Below are 19,483 nucleotides of genomic sequence, written 5' to 3'. Positions count from 1 at the left end.
TTCTCAGGAAAGAAAAAAAAATGTGCATTAGACTAAGAAAAACGCGTTTGGATCCAAGGAAAATATTAAGACTTCTTAAAAAGGTTTAAAAAGGAATCTTGCAATGTAGTTCACAAGCCCTCGCTGGCTTTTTAGGGTTGAGGGCAGCTGTATTCTCACTGACTGTGGAGCTGAACTGCTTCACTGGGACAGAAAACAACACTCAGCTTGATGGGCTGTCCGCTTCGTGAGCTCGTGTGTTGCTGAGGGCTCCCTTTGATTCTGCTCATGCAGGCAGCCACTTGTGCACTGGCTTTTTTTTCCTGTTGGTGGCCAGATACTGGAGGCAGGCAATGTTCAGTAAGCCTTGAAACAATTGCTGGGCTGATAGGATTATCGTTCGGAGGAACAATACAGGGAGACGTTCAGCTGGGCTTCTGGTAGTGGTAGCGCTCAGATTATAACTTGAAGCACTTTGTGTCATACTATAATGTTAATACTATTTTTTTTTTTTTTTCACTTTGAATTGTACCAAAATCTCCCTGGATGAGAGGTTTGTAGCGCACACTCCTGACCAGCTGAAAATTTTAAACTCAATCCCCAAAAGAAGGTGCATGCTCTGTGTGTGTGCTTGCATACGCACCTCCAAACTCTAGAGCATGGATACATGCTTCTCATTGAGCAGAGATTTTGTTCTCTGGATGTTCCTGTTCAGTCCTAAGCTTTGTTAAAAGGAGTCAGGGAATAGTGTATGCTGGGAAAGGTCAGCTGGCATTTTCTAGAGGCACGTGTTCTTTGGTAGTGACAGCCATGGGTTTTTACATTTATTTAACTTGGTATTAGTTTGGAAGCATGCTATTCTGCCAGCAGAACAAAGCAAAATTCAGACTGTGATGTGAGCATCCTCCTGGTGTTTTGCCTTTTACAAAGAGTTGAGTTTTCAGCTGCTCCCCAGTTGAAAACAATCCTTGTTAACGTACAGTTTTTCTTTCAGGTGAGAGAGGGGGCAATGTCTTTGGTGCTCGCCTGAATTTAGTTGCATCGTGTATTTCTATTAAACTTCCCCTGGGCTTAGCTTAGAAAAAAAGCACTGCAATGTGTCAGGGATGTTTTCAGCATGAAGGGCATGCGTGCAAGACTTGTTTTGAAAATATGCCTTCGCTTTCCGCTTGTCTGATCATGGCACTGCCCTCAACATCATACAACCCCATAAGGCTGTAATGGGCCAAATCACTGTAATGAGATGTGGCATCCCGTATGTCTTATTCTGTGCAAGTAGGTCAAGTTTAAAGCCTGTTCCTGGCTAGGGCTTCGATTTCCCACAACCTGTTCCACGTGGCTCGAGCGTTGTGCTGGCGCTCAGAGCATGCCAGGAGGGATTCTGGGCAGCTTCACAGGGATGGAAGGCTTTTGGACACAGACGAGCAGCGTTCTTTTTTTTCCCTACTCTGATTTTGTGATGATGGATTCGTGGCAACAGAAAACTTCAATAGTGTAAAATGTGTATTTACTGCATCTTACACTGTCTGTTTTCCTAATGAGTTACCTTTGGGCACTGTAGTATAAAATCTTAATGATTAAGACCCCTCAGAGGAAAGTTTGGTTTTAAAGCATGCTTTTCTCTGAATGAGAATACTCAATAAAATGTGTCAGAGCTTGATCTGAAGCTGTGGAAGAGCAAATAGGTAGTGAGCTAAACTGTACTTAGGACTGGGCTTGTGAATGTTTTGATTTTGTGACTGCAAGGTGCAAAATCACTCTTGATAAGGGTAACCCCAGTGTGGCTTTTGTTCCAGTTGCAGCTGAGTGATGGTGGGTCAGAAGGGGGCACCACCCACAGAAGTCACCTCCAGTTCTGAGTCAGCTCTGGGACGAAGCCAAACTGCAGGGTAGGAAATGCAGTCAGTAGTAGTGCTTGCGTTGGCTTTGATCTTTCTATAGGCTTAAATCTTTCTTGAATCAGAGCTGACTGATGTGGCAACGTGCTCAAGAAGGACACAGTTCATACTGGAAGATCTGCTTGAGTAGATGCAAGGTCAGGGCTGGGCAACTGGAACCATATCTGACTTTCTAAAAACAGTAGTTGTACTTACTTGAGCTGAAGACATGGGCTTTCAAGGAAATTGGAAGAGTGCTTGGTAAATCCATTCTAAATCTGTTCGTACCACTGCGGTATTAATTTACCAAGATAAGTCTTTATAGAGCTGCTAAAATCTTCTGTGTTGATGCTTTTACAGGGCATCAGATAGCAGAAGCGGGCTCTGGAGATGACTGCAGTGGCTGGTCTCTAACACTGTTTCCTTTTCCAACATGCAGATTGTCATCACCTCTAATCTTAGAGCCAGTAATGGACTAATTTCGTGTGTTTTGGGACCAGCAGAAGTACAAATAAGCATCCTGAACAAAACAAGACTCTACTAAATCTGGATTCCTCAGGAGCCTGAGGCATCTCTGAGCTGCATTGCTGTACCCTGGGGTTGATTCAGGTGGGCTGCTGACGCCACAGCCTCACAGAACGGTCACTTTTAATTTTGCCTCTATAGGTTCCACATGTGTATGTGCAACAGGTCAGCTCTGCTGCTCAGCCACACCTTTCGAAGCAAAATAATGCACAGAAGTGAAGAGTCATCTAAGCTGAGCCATTGCATGTTGATCCACAGCTTCTTCCATGAATCTGGGGGGCTCCACACTGTGACAGTGTGCCACTGTCTCACTTCTAGGCCATTTCAGAGCTCAAGAAACTAGTGCTTAGCCTCACAGCAAGAGTCAGTTTCTATCTCTTGAACCTTGCATTCACTCCTTGCTTCAAGGAGTGCAAAAAGGGGAGAGGGGAGAGAAATTGTCCTCCCAAGAAATGTTAAATCCATTATATCACCTCAACTTTGGTCTAAATTGGGCTTTTTTAATTCTCCCAGTTTCTTGAGGTCTAGCTTTTTAGATTACAACTTAAAGGAATCGTCATTTCTACAGTTCTTCAAGCACACCAAGTCCTGTGATGTTTAGGAATACTTGAGAGTCTTGAGTAACTTAGAACTCACCTTGGTAAGTGTCGGAAATGATACTGCATTTGTCCAGCTTCTGCCAGATTTCCACTCACTCCATACAAACTGAACATGTGGCAGCTATTTGGCTGTGAAGAAAGCAAATGTGATCGTGCCTTTTGCATGGAACTGTGATATGGCTAAAGTATATCTAGATTGTTTCAGTGTGCTCAATACACAAGGGAGAAGAAGTCTGTTGAGAGCTTTGTTACTACAAAGTGTCCGTGCAGCTCTGTGTTTGTGTAAATTTGAATGCATTCCTACATCACCTGTTGTCTTGTTGCTGCCACGGTTGAACTAATTAATTCTCACCTTCAGTTCCTCTCCTTTTCTGGGAGAGGTTGTTCACCGACCTGCTGTCAGTAGGTCAGTTGCATTTTCTGCTGAAGTCTCTTTTGTGCCTAGTGTTCCAGGGTAGTGTCCAACCTTGTGTTGGGCTTTGCTGTTGGTTAATCTCACTCCCAGAAAAGAAACTGTGTATGAATATAAACTAACTTATTTCTGGGGGGTAGACTTGTGTGGAGCCAGGAGTTGGACTCAGTGATCCTTGTGGGTCCCTTCCAACTTGGGATATTCTATGGCTCTAACTTTTTTGGGAGATAAAGGTCAGAATGAAGCTGTTCACATTGCAAATCTGAGTCCCCAGCCCCCTATTTACCCCCCATTTTAGGAAGTGGTAGGGAATCAATGAAATGATCTGTTCTGCCGTGGCTACATGCAACCTCACCTTTGAAGTATTTCGGCCCTACAAGCTTGCCCCTAATCTGACCTTCAGAAGTAATGTTATACAATATTTACACCACGTGCATGACCCTGTAAGCTGTTAGGAGGCCACTTGATATCAAACCTACGTGGGAGAATTCAAATGAGATATTGAAAATATTTTTGTGGAGGAGGAGATAGTGCAGCTGAAGAGCTGAAGCATGTCAGTAACTGGTAATTTTAGGCATAAAGTTCTCTTTAATCTCTTAACACCATTCACTTTTGTGTGTTAGCTACTCTTCTGTTAACTGGAATTGCAACACTTACGGCACAGTTTTGTGATTGAAGTTTGGCTCTTAAAGCTGAACCTGCAGAGTTGGTTGTCATCAGGCAGCTTGTACTTCTGCCTTTGATTGCTGTCATTGAGAGTGTTTCAGAATGTCTCCATTTCAGCATTTTCCAGACTGTGAATGTCCTCGTTGAGGGAGGGGACCGAGTAATTCTTTCAATCCTGTGTTACAGAATGCTCCTGTGAGATGAAGAGTAATAACCTGCTTTCTGGTATTGCTTCTTTACACAGTGTTGTTGGCACATGCGTGAGCTGCTCAGTAAGCTATGGAACAGAAAGCTGCAGGAAAGCTGTCTATTTGAAGAAACATTTGTTTAGATTGATTTCTTTTTTTGGAAAATGAGAGTTGAATCTGGACATCTTAATCTAAATCTTCACACATAAGGGCTAGGAGATCTGATTGGACTTCTGATTTAAGTTCACATGCTGAGGAAACAGGACTTGTGTTTTCAGGTGATCCAAGGGAGAAGCTGAATGTGCAGAAAAAACAAGCACACACATAATGATTGGATCTTATGAGCAGAATCCACTGTGGTCAAAGAAACTTTTCTAAAAATCTGGATTTTTACCCATTTGGTTGTTCTGCAGAAATTGTTAGACTAATGTTACTGATTTGGCCCTGAGCAAGTGTAAAAAAGCCAGGGATTAGTTCACTGCGGATTCCCCAGCTGTTGATGATTGTGTGAGATATTGTTGAATCTTGTGGATCCTGAAAAGCAAATAACTTAGTGCTGGCTGGCTTCTTCTCACACACCAGTTGCATTTGCCTTTGGAACTCAACAAATCTGGCAGCGCAGGATGTAAAGACTTGGTTTGCCAAACAGTTTGTGTAGGGTTCACACTGCTTCAGTTTTCTTAATTCCTCATAAACTCACAATTCTTACTGCCATGCTGCTTCTTTCATCCAAGTACATCAATCTTAAAGCAGAAGACAAACGAGCAGACACTGGTAGATCAGCAGAGTTAGACTAACCTTACACTTGATTTTAGATCTGATGGTTGAGACCAACGTTAGACTGATAACTTTATTTTTAAAAGATTTGAAATATATATTCAGGTAGTATCTTTAGCTTGTCTTGCAGCAGTACCCCAGTGAACTGATATTTCAGGGCTGTAGTTCTTGAAGTGTTTTTAGCCTCTGTAAGTCTCTAAGACACTGGAAGGTCATTGAAAAGGCTGCCTCTTTGTGAAATGCTATTTTCGTAGTCCTACTGAAGGTATTGATTTCAGAAACTTACAGTAAAGTTTGAAACTTCTGTGAATTTATCTGACCTAGATTAATAACTTTTAATTTTTCTTCCACTTTTCATTTCTTTTTAGCTGGGATGTGACAGCAAACATAAGAAGAGCTGTGGAAACTTGATTACCTCCTGTTTTTGGAAAAGACTAACTTGTTCTCGACTTCTCACTTTTACCTGATTTTATTGGGGGGAACACTGTCCATTGGCTACAGATTACTGCTGAGAGGCTGAGTTTTGTTTTGTGTTATGGAGAGAGAGTCAAAATCAGGCTTGTAGCAGCACCAGTCCTTTGGAGGCTACTCTTTTCCTAAGAAATAATTGCTTTGTGGGTTGTAGCAGCTATGCAAAGCAATTGCTCAGTCATCATAGGTAACAATTCTTTAATTCTATCAAACTCCAATAAAAAGAGCCAGTACTTCAGAACTTCGTTTTTGCCAAAGCTATTACTTTTCATTTTTTTTTCCACTGATCGAGGAGAAGAAGGGGAGAAGAGAAGCACTGTCCAGTGCACACTTGCTGCTCCCCACCACCAGGTGATGAATCTGCAGCATGCAGAGCTGGATGGGAGCCCTGCTCCAGCTGCCCCCAGGCGTGTCATTAACACAGGAGTCGGTTGTTGGAACTAAATTATTTTGCCATTTTTATTTTTAGGTTTGCTGGCATGGGTAATCTCATTAAGGTGCTAACCAGGGACATAGACCACAATGCAGCACATTTTTTCTTGGATTTTGAAAGTAAGTCTCTCAGCCCTTCACAGCTGGTGCATTTAAAAGGGTAACGTTAGGGTTGCTTATACCTGCTGGAATGAAGGCCAGGGGACTCAGTTGCAAATCTGCAAATTGAAAAAGGGTTGCATGTGGTTTGTTTTTGTGTTTTTGTTTTTTTTATTATTATTATTATTTTTCAGTAGTAGCCAAGCCACCATCATGCTGCTGTGTAAATTTTCTTTTCGTGTGCTTAGTCATTCTGGGTCTCTGTGGTCAGTGATGTCCGTCCATCTGCCTGCAAATTGAGTGATCATAAAACGAAAAATTCTGTCAGTATGCCATGGTAATCTGTGCTGAGCAGTTGTTCTCTGTAATCCTATCTTACATATGAGTGAGTACGAAATCATTCTTGATTCTGGTTTGTTCATTCACAGTGCAGTTAATGTGTATTTTGACACCCAGAAGTCCAAAGTGGAGTCGTCTGAGCTGCTCAAATGTTTTAGGCACCTCATGTCAGAGATCTGGGGCATACCTGTGATAGCATTTTCTGCACACTGAAATGATGTATCCTGATTCAGCTTTCTCTAATGGCTTTCTGACAAAATTATAAGGGCTGCCAAAATGAAAGCTCTTCCCTTCTGTTGTCCCATCAGGTAAAAATCTGTAGCATGGCTACCATGACAATGCTTGCCAATATGGTACTTGGCCCTCAATCCGTGGCACTCCTGCTCAGGACACTGGTGCTAGGGTGTACCGGGACAGAATTAGTCACCTTCAGCTGGAGTCATGCCCCTTTCTCCAAGGGGAGACAGAAGATGGTGGTGACACACATCACTTGTGACAGGGAAGCTGCGTTGCATCTCTGGGACCACCAGCTGTACGGCCCCGAGGTGGGGTCTCCCTCCACCTGGAGCCTGGAGGACGGGTTCATGCCTGATGGATGCCTTTGGTCGTCTTCCCCCACCGCTTCATTCGACTACATTTGGGCTGTTCCTTCTTATAAAGGAATATTTTTTTTCTTTCTCTCATTCTTGTCTTGGCAGGTACCTTAACATGGGGAACCTTCTTAAAGTTTTGACATGCACAGACCTTGAGCAGGGGCCAAATTTTTTCCTTGATTTTGAAAGTGAGAAGATGATTTTATATACCTATTACTCTTTGCCTGCAGTAGACTGCATTTGTCATGTACTAAATGTATGTTTTCACTTTGCCATCTTTCTAACAGCTTTGCATGCCTGAGCTATGAATAATTGTTCAGCGAGCTTTTGATGAAAGCGATGATCTGTTTTAAAATATCCTGAGTTTCTAAAATGTAAAATCCTTGTTTCAGGGAAGCCTTTCAAATTGCATTTTGACCTCTGGAATCTGACATGGTTCCCATTTTAAAAACAAAAATGCTGTTTGTTTTTAATCAGAACTTTTTAAAATATTTTTTTGAAGAATTGGAATTATTTGAAGAGCTACTGAAATTACAAGGAGATATGTGCATCTTAAAGGAAAGATGAAATATTAAACCTAATTATTTTTTGTGCACTTCCAGTGTGCCTGCAGGTGCAGAACAACGCTGCGTGTGCTGACTGGCTCACAACAGCTATTCATAGCTCTCTACACACCCCGTTACAGGTGTGTATGTAAACCTTCCGTGATTTGGCTCTGGGATTTGACAGTTAACCTCATCCCTCCTTAAAGGGGAGGCTCAATGCGTAGAGATGAAATTGCTTTCGAAAAGAAGAGACGTGTTGCTTTTTCGATCAGAGCCAAGCCTTCTGGAAGGTTCACATACTGTTGATATTTCTGCTTTTTAGTTTTTGTTGCATGCTATAACATAGCCTAAGAATGGCAGGTAAGTGTCGTTGGCTGCTGCTCTGCATGTTGAATCACTTGGCTTTGGGATACGCTATTGCTTTACCCCAGCTGCGCATCAGCAAGCGTAAAATAAGAAAATAATCTTCAAGTGCATTTTGACATTGTAATAAAATACAATGGGATACCATAACAAAAAAAAAAGTATTGTGATATGGATAATATGAGATTTATTATCTTTGTTCCTTCCTCTAAATTATTTTTCAGTTGTTTGGTGAAACAGTGGCAGTTGGTTACATTAGTTGTAACGGAAAAGGGAATGCTTGGAGAAACATGTTTTTGCTTTAATGCTGTTGGAACTTGTAACGTTTCTAAACCCTTGTCTTGTACTGTTGATTTTATCATTTGTCTGTTCTGAACGTTTTGTTTATGGGAAGATGGTAGCCACACCGATTGGCCATAAAAGGAAGATAATCCAGGGTCGTGTTCAAGAACTGGCAAATAAAAGTGTTGGTTAAGAACAGTTCAAGTCTTGCATATTCACAGAGTAGTTGCAATTTAGTGAAGTAGGGAGAAATGATGCAGGGGAAATTTGCAGCTCCAGCTTCATCTGCAAATACTAACCATTATATAGGACTAAATTACTTCAAATTAGCTGGATGCAAGGGGCATAATTCTAAAAATCAATTACAACGGTAATTGCTGCTAATTTACTTTAAAAGTCAGTTTTTTATCTATCAGGTTTTTTTTTTTTAAGTGCATGGTTTGAGCATGAACAAGATTTGGCATGAGAGTAAGCAGGTTGCTGACATGAAATGTTTACATTCGCAGTCAAATGAAATGACTTGTATTATGGCTGAGTTGTTAGACTGTTCTTTATTCGTTTTGGACTCTGCACTGTGTGTGTTTCTGCTGCTATACTGTGTATCTGCGCTTCTTTCTCCTCTGTTTCAGATAGCTTGCCTTGACAGAAACTTGGCTCTGACACAGTCAAGATCTTTCTTCAAGACTTGGCACTTAATCTCGTGATACTTAAGTTTATGTTTTTATGGGGATGAGCAAGTAAGCTCTGTATTAAAACTAAATTTGCCAATGCTATGTTATGCCTGGCCCAATAATATACAGGTTTAGGTATTTTGTTTTTCAATCCAGGTGTGAATTGGCTAGTTAAATGTTTCTTGACACAGTACCATAGAGACAAAAATCAAATGTCCATAAAGCTTTATAGGGATACAGATGCTGAATTTGGAAATGCTTTAGACAGGTTTATGAGACTTACAGATATTTAGCTGGGTGATAGATTCCAGTTATTTCTGTGACTTAAAATACACGCAAAAAATATTTAATTAAATGATATAATGGGCTTTACCCTGCCTTAACACTGGTTAAGCTCATATTTTTCTTTGGTCATCCACCTCAGTTACTTCAAACAAATAATTGTCTCAAATATTCTCCTAATGTCTCTGCAGTGCTGCTTGGACGTGAGCAGAGCAAAGTGCCCAGCTTCGTGAAGATAATGTTATAAATTTAAACCAGCGACCTGCAACACTGGAAGCTTAGAGCTCAACTTTTATGTTGGTGTCACCACTGTCACAGTGCAAATCCTTTCCAAATTTCCTGATTTGAATAGTAGCTAAAGCACAGAGTACTCTTGCTTGCAGACAGTGATCTCAAGCTAGCCCTGAATGTGTTCTGCATTACCTCCAAAGAACTTGGCTGGGTTTCAGAAAAGCCACAAAGATAACATTCTCTGGAGTAATGATGATAGAGATGCATAAATCATTTCATCTTCAGCAGTCTGGGATTTTTCTCCCCCCTACTGGTGGCTTTTGTCCCAGCCAATTTTAGATGACTTCTTTCCTGGGAAAAATACCAGTTTAAATAGCATTTGCTGTGCAGCATAAAATTTTAACCCTGATTTTATGTCCCTTCACTAGTCTTTAGGATAGCTAGGTATGTTTTTTAAATAATCACTAGATATGTGTGTTTCCAGCATGCAATATGTTGTCATACTTTCATAGCTTTTTGTTCACATAACAGCATCTGTGTTCTTTCAGGTCTACTCTTTTGTCTTTGTTATCATGTGAGCCTTCTGAACCCTCAATATATATTGCATTTAGTGCAGTAATGGTCTGATTAGATCTAAAAATCATTTAAAGAACTCCCCTTTTGCTTGAAGGACCTCAGTCTTTACTTACTTATTTTAATATTGGATTAGAAGTGGAAAGCTGTCATGAATGAGCAGGGGCTGGCTCCCTTGGCAGCTATATCAAACCTGCCAATTTATTCTTCTCATGGACAGTATTGCAAGGGAAAAGCCAAACCTTGTCCTGAAGTTGTAACAGGACCTTAGTTGTGTAAGGGGAAAGAGGGAATCCCTGAAATTTCCTTCCTCATCCTGCTGTTTGGATACCTGGCATTGCTGGCTGCTCTTCCTCAGTTGCCAAACCGATTTCCAGCTTGCTTTCCTGCTCCGTGCCCTAGGTGGTGAGGGAAACAAGTTCAAGTCCAAATGAAAGTCCTATAGCTGAAGTTCTCAGACACATACTGGTATCTGGGAATGCTACCTCTGTTTATTTGAGCTTCCAGCAGTGCTTGGAAAGACAAACCTTTCCCTCTTCACCATTCCCTCTGCCTACCTTGGGCTTCTCAGGATGCAGCACGCCAGGGAGCAAAGAAGTCAATTGCTCTGAGCCAGCCTGCTCTGCAGTTTGAAGTTTTTCTACATTGTCTCACTTTAACCCATCTTAATCCATTCTAAATTCTTTTACATTCACTTCACAATCCCTTTAGGTTTACTTTTTAAATTTGAGCTGTTTTCTCAATAAGAATGTAATGCTTCATTGCACGTCTATGCCAGGAGGAATTGCAGATGGGTGAGGAACTTAGCTTGGATAAAGCAAGCTATAGGTTTTGTCTGTCGAAGGTGCACCAAAATAAAATACATACCAAAAGAAATAATCCAGTGCCTACTGGACTTTAAAATGGGTATATTTAGAAGTTTGCTGTAATAACAACAACAACAAATCCCCTCCTCCCCCCACAACAAATTAACCTAAAACAATGGCTTATGCTTTCCAGGAACATTTTAGGGAACTAAAATACAGCTGGTGGACTTGTGGAGGTGAAGATTTTCATGCCCACATGAAAATCATCTCCCAGATCCAAATTGTTTCTGAACGTGGAAGGTCACAGTACCACATCTGTGCTGCTTGTCTGGGGGTTTTGAAATGAGGAGTTGCTCTCATGGGCCCTTCTGCTGGGCAGACCCCCCGACCCCAGTGTAGGAAAACAAACTGTCCTTAGAAGAGAGCGTGAAGAAAAAGTACGATGAAAAATTAAACAGGCAGGAGGGGTGCTCAGCGTGAGACAATCCAAGTGGCAAGTCTTGATTGCATTATTTAACAGCACAATCTGGAACGCTACGGAGCTTCACGTCTTAGTCTGTATTTCACTATAGCATTTCATGTCTGCGCATGAACCGCTGCCAGTCAACTGGTGCTTACCTGTCTGCTCTTTTTCCCTCATTTTTTTTTGTCTTCATTTCTTACAGCAGTCTTCAGCAGCTTTCAAAATTACAAATGACCTTTGTGATGATCTGAAACGCATTGGCCACTTTTACTCGATGCCTAATCGATGTGGTGCTCTTAGACATTTTATTTCTTTAAAGGAGTGACCTGTTCTATTTCATCCACGATAATTCTTGGTGGTTATCAAAATAGCACAGGAAAATTGTTGCAGAGTCTGTATAAGCATATTTACTAATAATGCCTCCTTTATTTTTCTCTGCAATGAACCATAAAAATAAGTATTATGCACAAGTTACAGCAAAATCCAGACAAGCAATGCATGTGAAACTTTTGTTTTCTCCCAATGCACACTCTGCTTTATAATGTCTTTTTCTAGTGTGTAACACTGCAATATTGTGATTTTTCCATTTAAATGTCCCTAACTTCCATCATCATTAGTGGGAGTTGTGCATGTAGGTCATGGAAAAAGCACTTCCATTTAAAAAAGATATTTTCCAGTCTCTTTAAACAGCACAAGATTATGAGGATATATTGTCCATAGATAGCTTTTGTTTATCCCTGGAAAAAAAAGAAAAAAAAAAAAGGGATTTATTGTTAATCCCCTGACTTCCAACATGGGATATCCTGAATTAAAGTACCCTAATATTTATTTATTTAGTATCATATTTTTCCTATTTAAACAGATGAGAATCTCGTTTGTAATAAGTGACACTAACAGTAATTTTTTTTTATATCAGTCTAAGAGGAACTAACCTTATAGCTTGCATCAGAAATTTAAAAGAAAAATTGATCTTGTGTCAGGTAAGCCAGGTCTCAGAGATTTGTACCAAGAGATTTTGTTAAAATGTTAGAGCCTTGGTTTTCTCAAAACTTACTTCCTACTGAATGACATTTCTTTAAACACGTGTAACTTTCTGAAATGATCAAATCTGCTTTTGGAAAGTTTTTAGTTCGTTATTGAAAAAAAAAAAAAAAAAAAAAAGGAGACAACATATATCCTTAAATGAAAAGGATTTAAAAAAAAAAAAAAAGAACACGTTTACATTAGATCTTTTTGTTCTCAAGTCTAGTTTTGCAATTAGTGCAATAGAGAATGTTTTGTGAATTAAATAGATTAAAAAGTAAAAGATACAGCTGCTTTCCAACCAGCCACAGAGGAGGCAGGAAAATAACCTGATGCAGTGTTTCCAGATAACAGTAGAAATTGAATGCCTCCTGCTAAGCTTAGCATATGTGCAGTGAACGTGTTTTTTGAGTACTTAACCAAGTCCTATCCACTGAGTTTGTAGCGCAGGTGAGGGTTTGCCCAATGTGAGGACTGGTTACCTTGATATAAAGGCAACCTGCCAGGATTTCTTTTCCTAACCTAATTGTAAATAAGTCAGAATAGATTCCAGGTAGATTTTGGGGGTGCTAAATTAATGTAAAAGACCACTACAGTAAATGCAATTACTCTTGGAGTTCCTCATACATTGTTATAGCTCTTCAGAGAACAAAAATTCTTAATGAGTTGATACATGAAGAATTTGTCCGTAGCTGATGGTTTACCTTTTGAATTTCGTAATGTTGTTACATATATATGTATGTAATATGTTCTACTGTTTAGATGCCCAACCTACAGAATCTGAAAAGGAAATTTATAATCAGGTGAATGTAGTGTTAAAGGATGCAGAAGGAATACTGGAAGACTTGCAGTCATATAGAGGAGCTGGCCATGAAATACGAGAGGTGAGCCAGAGCGTTACGATTGTGCACAGCCTGTGATTGTTCGTTGATCCTAACAGTACCACTGGATGTAACTTTGCTTGCAGGAGCTGTCTTGGCAGAGCATGTTGTCTCTTAAAATTGCTGTCATGAATTCCCTCTCTGGAATGTTCCTTTTTTAACAGCAAAACGGGTGTCACTTTTTTCAGTAATATTAACGCACTTGTGTAATAGTGAAAGATTCTCTTCAAATGTTTTGTGGAATTGTTGCTGTTACTTTTTTTTTTATATTACCACATAAGCTCTTCTTGAGTTAGTGTCTGATCTGAGAAGATTATGGTATGACTACAAGACAATATTCAGTAATGTCAACATCTTTTTGTGTGCTAGTTGAAGAAGTCTGTGTGGGAATCCTAGCACACGAGACCTTTCCAATGCCTTTTAACTGGCTTTTATTTACTACAGTAGGAGTTTGGAATGGGAGCAAAGTTTCTGTACAGCATGTCACTGTTTTTCTTTTATCTTCAGTAGAGAGTGGAATAAATGCTCCTAAAATGAGGAGGTACTTGCTATATCGTACTCAAAGAAATCCTAGCAGACAAAAGCCTGCTAATTTGACATAAATTTGATAACTTATAGCTATTCATCTTTCATAAGTAACATGATGTTTTTATTCCCTCTCTGAAGTTGTAAGTTAGGTTTGGGAAGGGTAATTGTGCCACACAAAACCCGCGGAAGGGGAGTTGGTTCATTTATCCTTCAAGAAAGGAGCGTGTTCAAGGAGAGGCTGTAGGATCTGACACCAAAGCCTGCAGCTCCCTTGTGGAAAGGAGAGAGAGACATCTACCTGAGAGGAGGTAGACAAGGCCTGGAGGAAGCTTTTAGGGCCCAGAGAGGAGTGTGTTGAAACATGTAGCCCAGAGTTGACTGAAAACGTGACTTTTGGAATCACAGACTTGACTGTAAAGATTGAACAGGAGAGTTATGAGCACTTCTATTTGTTTTCTTAGTAATTTTCAAAGTGCTAGTTTCTGTCTTAAAAATGTGGGGAGGTTGAATTTACAGTAAGCTTCCAAGCCAAAAGCCTTAAAGATAAGGTCTATGCATTTATGCTTTAAAGCTCTGGCATACTCCACGTCTTTAAGTTGCTGATTGTACCTAAATGTTCCTACTGTAATACTTAGCCTGAATTTCACAGTGAATATGTTGTGGTTTTTCACCATTTCAGAAACTGGTGATAGATATTAACATTACAAAGAGTCTTTGATCACTAAACTGTTTAGTTTGCAGATAACCCAATGAAGTTACTGATTTTAATTAACTAGATACATATAAGTTTTCATACTCTGAGTAGCTTTATTTTTAACAATTTCATTATGATTTTTTGGTATTTGTTTCCTGGTATCCTGGATACTTATTTTCAACAGAAATATTTAGATCCTTTTGGAACAGTCTTGGGTTAGTGCATGCACTTGTCTCTTTACCAAGAACTTCTCGGTAGAATTCTAAATAAGTAGTTCTTCAGACAATCACCTTACAGAGAATTTTCAATAAAGTCTCAGATATCTTTAATTTAAGCATACTTTTTCTTTCTAATTTAAGGCAATACAGCATCCCAACGATGAGAAGCTGCAAGAGAAGGCATGGGGCGCAGTTGTTCCACTAGTAGGCAAACTAAAAAAATTCTATGAATTTTCTCAAAGACTAGGTAAGCTGTACTGGCTTTTTGTCTTCATTTGGTACACTTGACATATAGAGACATGGATCATATCTAGGTCAACCACTTGTTACTAGATAAAAGCTCTTACCGTATAGATTCCTTCCATGCACTGGATTGGATTTTATTATATATGTGTACCACCTTCTGCGTGTGAAAGCAAACATATTTTAGTGGATACATGAGAGGAGAAAATGGGAGTATAGTTGCCATCTTCTTTCCCTACCCCTTTATTAACTCTGAGGAGCACTAACCAGCTGGTAGGCTAATACATTGAGTTTGAGTTTATCTCAAAAACAAACAAAATGTAGCTTCTGCTGATAGGCATATACCTTGAATTTCATGCTATCTTCTTGTAAAGTCTACAGTCTGCTAACACAGACTGCTGAAATATATTTTACACGTTGCAGACAGGGCTTGGACAAAACTTTTAAAACTTTTTAAAGTTTTAATTGCTGTCATAGTGCTGATTAAACTTAGTTTTTATAGCGGTTTATAAGTAAATATGGTAACAGTGGCACATAGAAACAATTCATCAATCCTGCTTATTATTAATTGCCATGTGTCTTGGCAGATGGGTATTTTAAGTGTAGTGTGCAGAATTCTAGTGAATACAGAAACAAGGTGCAGGTGCAGATGTATATTGCAAAACATTCTTCTCTGATTTAAGAGGCGGGATTGCGAGGTCTGTTGGGAGCCCTGACAAGCACTCCATATTCACCAACACAACACCTGGAGCGAGAGCAGGCTCTTGCTAAGCAGTTTGCAGAAATTCTTCACTTCACACTCCGGTTTGATGAGCTTAAGGTAAGAACTTGACATGATTTTGTAAGTGCAAATGTTCAGAAGAAGAAAATAGTCTGCTTACTGAAGGAGTTTGTCTTGTGTTCTGTTCTAGAATAGATCGTGTATTAGATGCTCAAATACCTGCTATGTATGGCTAGTTCACACATCCTATGGTTAGATTTAACTGGAACACAGAAGAAATATATTAGCTTTAGGCACTCGTTACATTTTGGTACATATTAATCATGTTTCTTAAGCTGAATTTGGCAGATCTCTTGGGATAATGCTGCCGCTGCTTCTTCTATATGCACATCCAATTGTTTAGCTATTTTATTACTAATGTGCAAGGAACTAAGCTGAGATGACATTAATGTACTGGTCCAATTCAAGTCACATTTCCAGAACTTTTTTCAACCTACTAATCTCAAACTCCTATTAGAAGACCAACTGCTTTTCGTGTTTTCATTAGGTCTTGCTGTGAGAATCTCTGTTGCAACATCACAGGACTTTACTTCAGAAGGCTGAATGTTTCTTGATCTCAGTATTAAGTTTTATGAAAACTTGTCTTTATATCTTTCTTGAGATGTTTGGAACAACTTTTTTTTCTTCCATATCTATGTAGATGACAAATCCTGCTATACAGAATGACTTCAGCTACTATAGAAGAACTCTGAGCCGTATGAGGATTAACAATGTCCCAGTAGGTAACCCTTAGATGAGATGAGATTTACCTTTATACTATCACCTATTTTTTCCGTATAAAGAACAACTGAACTCTTCTTTCCTTCTGTTTTATAGGCAGAAGGAGAAAATGAAGTAAATAATGAGTTGGCAAACAGAATGTCTTTATTTTACGCTGAAGCAACACCAATGTTGAAAACCTTAAGTGATGCTACAACAAAATTTGTGTCAGAGGTAAGAATATAAATTTATGGGTTGGATGGTGTACTTCAAAACCATGCAGGGACAGACATTGCTTTAGAAACACAAAGCTTTTACTAGGCTTAATCTGTCATCCAGGAACAAAACTTGCTTTTTGGGTCCTCAGGAAACATGAAGCGTCTTTCTCAGATGCTGTAGGAATTAGGGTCCCTATGGATTATTATTATTTATTATTTTTTTTAATAAATAAAATAAATGACAACACTCCCAGTGAAAGCTTTTCTCCAGGAGGAAGGTGAGGGAGGTAGGCATGTCACCTATGCTTTGGTGGTTTCTTGGATCAGAAACTAAAATTTTGAGGGAAGCAGCTTGTTTTTTTTGCGTGTGCTTGAAATAGGGAAGGGAATTGCAATGTTGCTTCCTTTTCTCCTTCCCAAAGCACCTTTGTGCTTGACTATATAATGTTAAGTATGCTTACGTTACTGGGGAAGGAGAGAGGAGACAGAACTGAACAAGTATTCCAAGATTATAATCCATCCTTTTTCCTTCTTATCTAAATATCAGTGATAGACTCTTGTCACTACAAGTGTTGTGATTGGCTTCTGATAATTATACGATGAATTTTGTCCTAAATGGGAAGAATACACACCATTTAATAACTTGTTCATTCAGCTTTACACTTGAAATGCCTTGAAAAATTGCATCTCATTTTACATTTCTTTGACTGAAATGTTCATCTGAAACAATTTTAAGTCTTACTGTTCCAGCACATGCACATGTTTTACTACAGAAATTTCTGTATTACTTTTTCTGTAATTTCTGTAATACTTCTTAGATTTTTGTTTAAACTCGCCAAAAGTCAATGGTGTGTGATAGTTCTACAAGCAATGGTGTGTGATAGTTCTACCTATAAAAATAGGCTTCAGTAGTGTAGACTACGCTCTATGGGTTGCTAATTTTTAAAGTAATGTTTAAAAACAAAAATGCAACAGTACCTAACTTACCTTAGCTGTATTCATGTTTTTAATTGCTCTGTGTTTCTGTGCCAGCAGATTACTGATTTGATTTAGGTTTTGTAGTATAATCTTTCACAGTTAAATTGGAAACTGTTTATCTTTCTCTGCAGAATAAAAATTTACCAATAGAGAATACTACGGATTGTTTAAGCACCATGGCCAGTGTGTGCAGGGTCATGCTGGAAACCCCGTGAGTACAATAAGTGCTTGTATAGTGTATGAATTACATCCATTTTTTTTAAAGACATGATGCATAAGAAAAAACATAATTTGGGTAATTAAGAATTGTTTTCTTTTTACCAACTTAGTTTCATGTCAAGGGTAACAACTAACTTGTTTCATTTTGCTGGCCATGCGAATCACGTCTATTTTTCAGAACATATTAATATTTTAAAATAGATTGGCTTTGAAAGCTAGGCAACCTCTTGTTATTTTTTATAAAAGGCTCTCTCATATATAATTCAGGAAAATTTGAGCATGATTGCCTGGGGCCTTCTGGAAGAGAGGTTGTGGGCAGTGCTTTGGATGGTACCTTCTTGGAAGTTGGACTGACTAGTGACTAACAAAATTAGTGTCCCTTTCTGGGGAATTCATGAGACAAGTTTAAGCATGAAGTCAGTCTATTGTCTGCTATAAATTGGAGAGGCTCTGGGAGTATGAACAGAAAGTCAAACTATGCTTTGTGTTTCTTCTGAGATCTAGTTTCCCATTGATAAAACTACTCAGAGGAGGTATGATGTCTTACTTTTTTCAGACCAAATATCACAATAAATTTTGTTTTGAAGCCTATTAGAAGCTTCAAACACTTATATTATTACCATGCCTAAGAATGATTTGACCTGTTCAAGAAAGTGGTTAAGCATTGTTCATTAGGCTTGCATTCCCCCACCCTCCTTTTCTGAGTCAGAATTTTGTGTTGCTTGTATATTAGAGGGTGCAGGGAAAAAGGATAGGATGCACTCAAAGCAAAGTCAGTGTGTTCTGTTTTAATCTTTTTTTTTTTTTTTCCTGGGGAGTTGAGGGAAAGTGTGGAATATTGTAGCAGCAAGGCACTATTTTAAGTTTGAGAATCTTCAACTTCCAGTTAACACTTTCTAAGCAGTGATCTGACTTTTGTAGTCATATTGTTGAAAGGAAAAAGGAGAATTCTCAAAACTGTATTTTTCTCTGAGGATATACAGCAGGATTTCTCTTTAATCTTTTTTAGGTCATTACTAGTAGCTATCTCTTGTCTTGTTTGATAGAAAATGCTCTGTATTTTTCAATTGCAGTGAATATAGAAGCAGGTTTACAAACGAGGAAACAGTATCATTCTGTCTGAGGGTAATGGTGGGTGTCATCATACTCTACGACCATGTGCATCCGGTGGGCGCTTTTGCCAAAACTTCAAAAATTGATGTAAGTTTATTGTTACTGAATAATCTTTTGAATATTTAAGCTGCTGAAGGCTTCCTTTCTTCCCTCCAGGTTTTACTAACAGATCACAGAGTGGTTTGGGTTGGAAGGGACCTTAAAGGTCATCCAATTCCAACCCCCTGCCATGGGCAGGGGCAAATGGGCAGATGTACCTTTCAGATTAATAGTAAAAGGATGGTGTTAACTGTCAGCAAAACATAAATGTAAGTAGTGAGAAATACAAAACAGGCCTTCAGATACATATTGGTTATCGTCAAGTCATGAAAAATCCAACGGAGTTCAGGTAGCGTCTTGAAATACTCTGAACAGTCATGTTGAAAGGTACAAATCAGAATGACTGAAAATAACAGTAGCATCTGGTTTGTTCCTCACTTTCTTGTAAAATGCTAGCTTTGTTGTCCACTAGTCTTCAGGTCTAAAGGTCTAACTTTCTGCTTTTGTTATATAGTAAAAGTCTGTGGAATGCATGCTGTTAACATATGCTGCTTAGTGGTTGTTTCAAATAGGCTATTCTCTGATTGTATTAGCTACAGATTTTGTCATTATTTCACTGGCTGAATGGCGTTCTCAATGGATCTATTGTAAGGAGCTGTAAACAATCTTTGCTTTT

General features: G+C 39.1%; 1 protein-coding gene across 8 annotated transcripts in view; it reads left to right on the top strand.

The window, feature by feature from the left end:
- The window catches only part of CYRIB (CYFIP related Rac1 interactor B), a 91,271-nt gene that overhangs the window by 67,396 nt on the left and 4,392 nt on the right, over positions 1–19,483 (top strand). For 3 of the 8 annotated variants that reach the window (XM_084509894.1, XM_084509895.1, XM_084509896.1), the window contains 8 exons: positions 7,063–7,145; positions 12,959–13,080; positions 14,659–14,764; positions 15,444–15,580; positions 16,182–16,259; positions 16,358–16,474; positions 17,568–17,647; positions 18,729–18,855. In XM_084509894.1, coding sequence (XP_084366020.1) covers positions 7,073–7,145; positions 12,959–13,080; positions 14,659–14,764; positions 15,444–15,580; positions 16,182–16,259; positions 16,358–16,474; positions 17,568–17,647; positions 18,729–18,855 — 840 coding nt within the window. In that variant the 5' untranslated portion in view covers positions 7,063–7,072. Of the gene's footprint in view, positions 1–5,963; positions 6,047–7,062; positions 7,146–12,958; positions 13,081–14,658; positions 14,765–15,443; positions 15,581–16,181; positions 16,260–16,357; positions 16,475–17,567; positions 17,648–18,728; positions 18,856–19,483 lie in introns of all 8 variants that reach the window. The other 5 variants (XM_084509898.1, XM_084509897.1, XM_084509899.1 and 2 more) reach the window with 3 other exon arrangements.

This window comes from Aythya ferina (assembly GCF_964211825.1).
Source record: "Aythya ferina genome assembly, chromosome: 2".
NCBI classification, from domain to species: Eukaryota; Metazoa; Chordata; class Aves; order Anseriformes; family Anatidae; genus Aythya; species Aythya ferina.
Note: the sequence above shows the minus strand (reverse complement) of the source record. Positions and strands in the feature narration are given on the sequence as shown.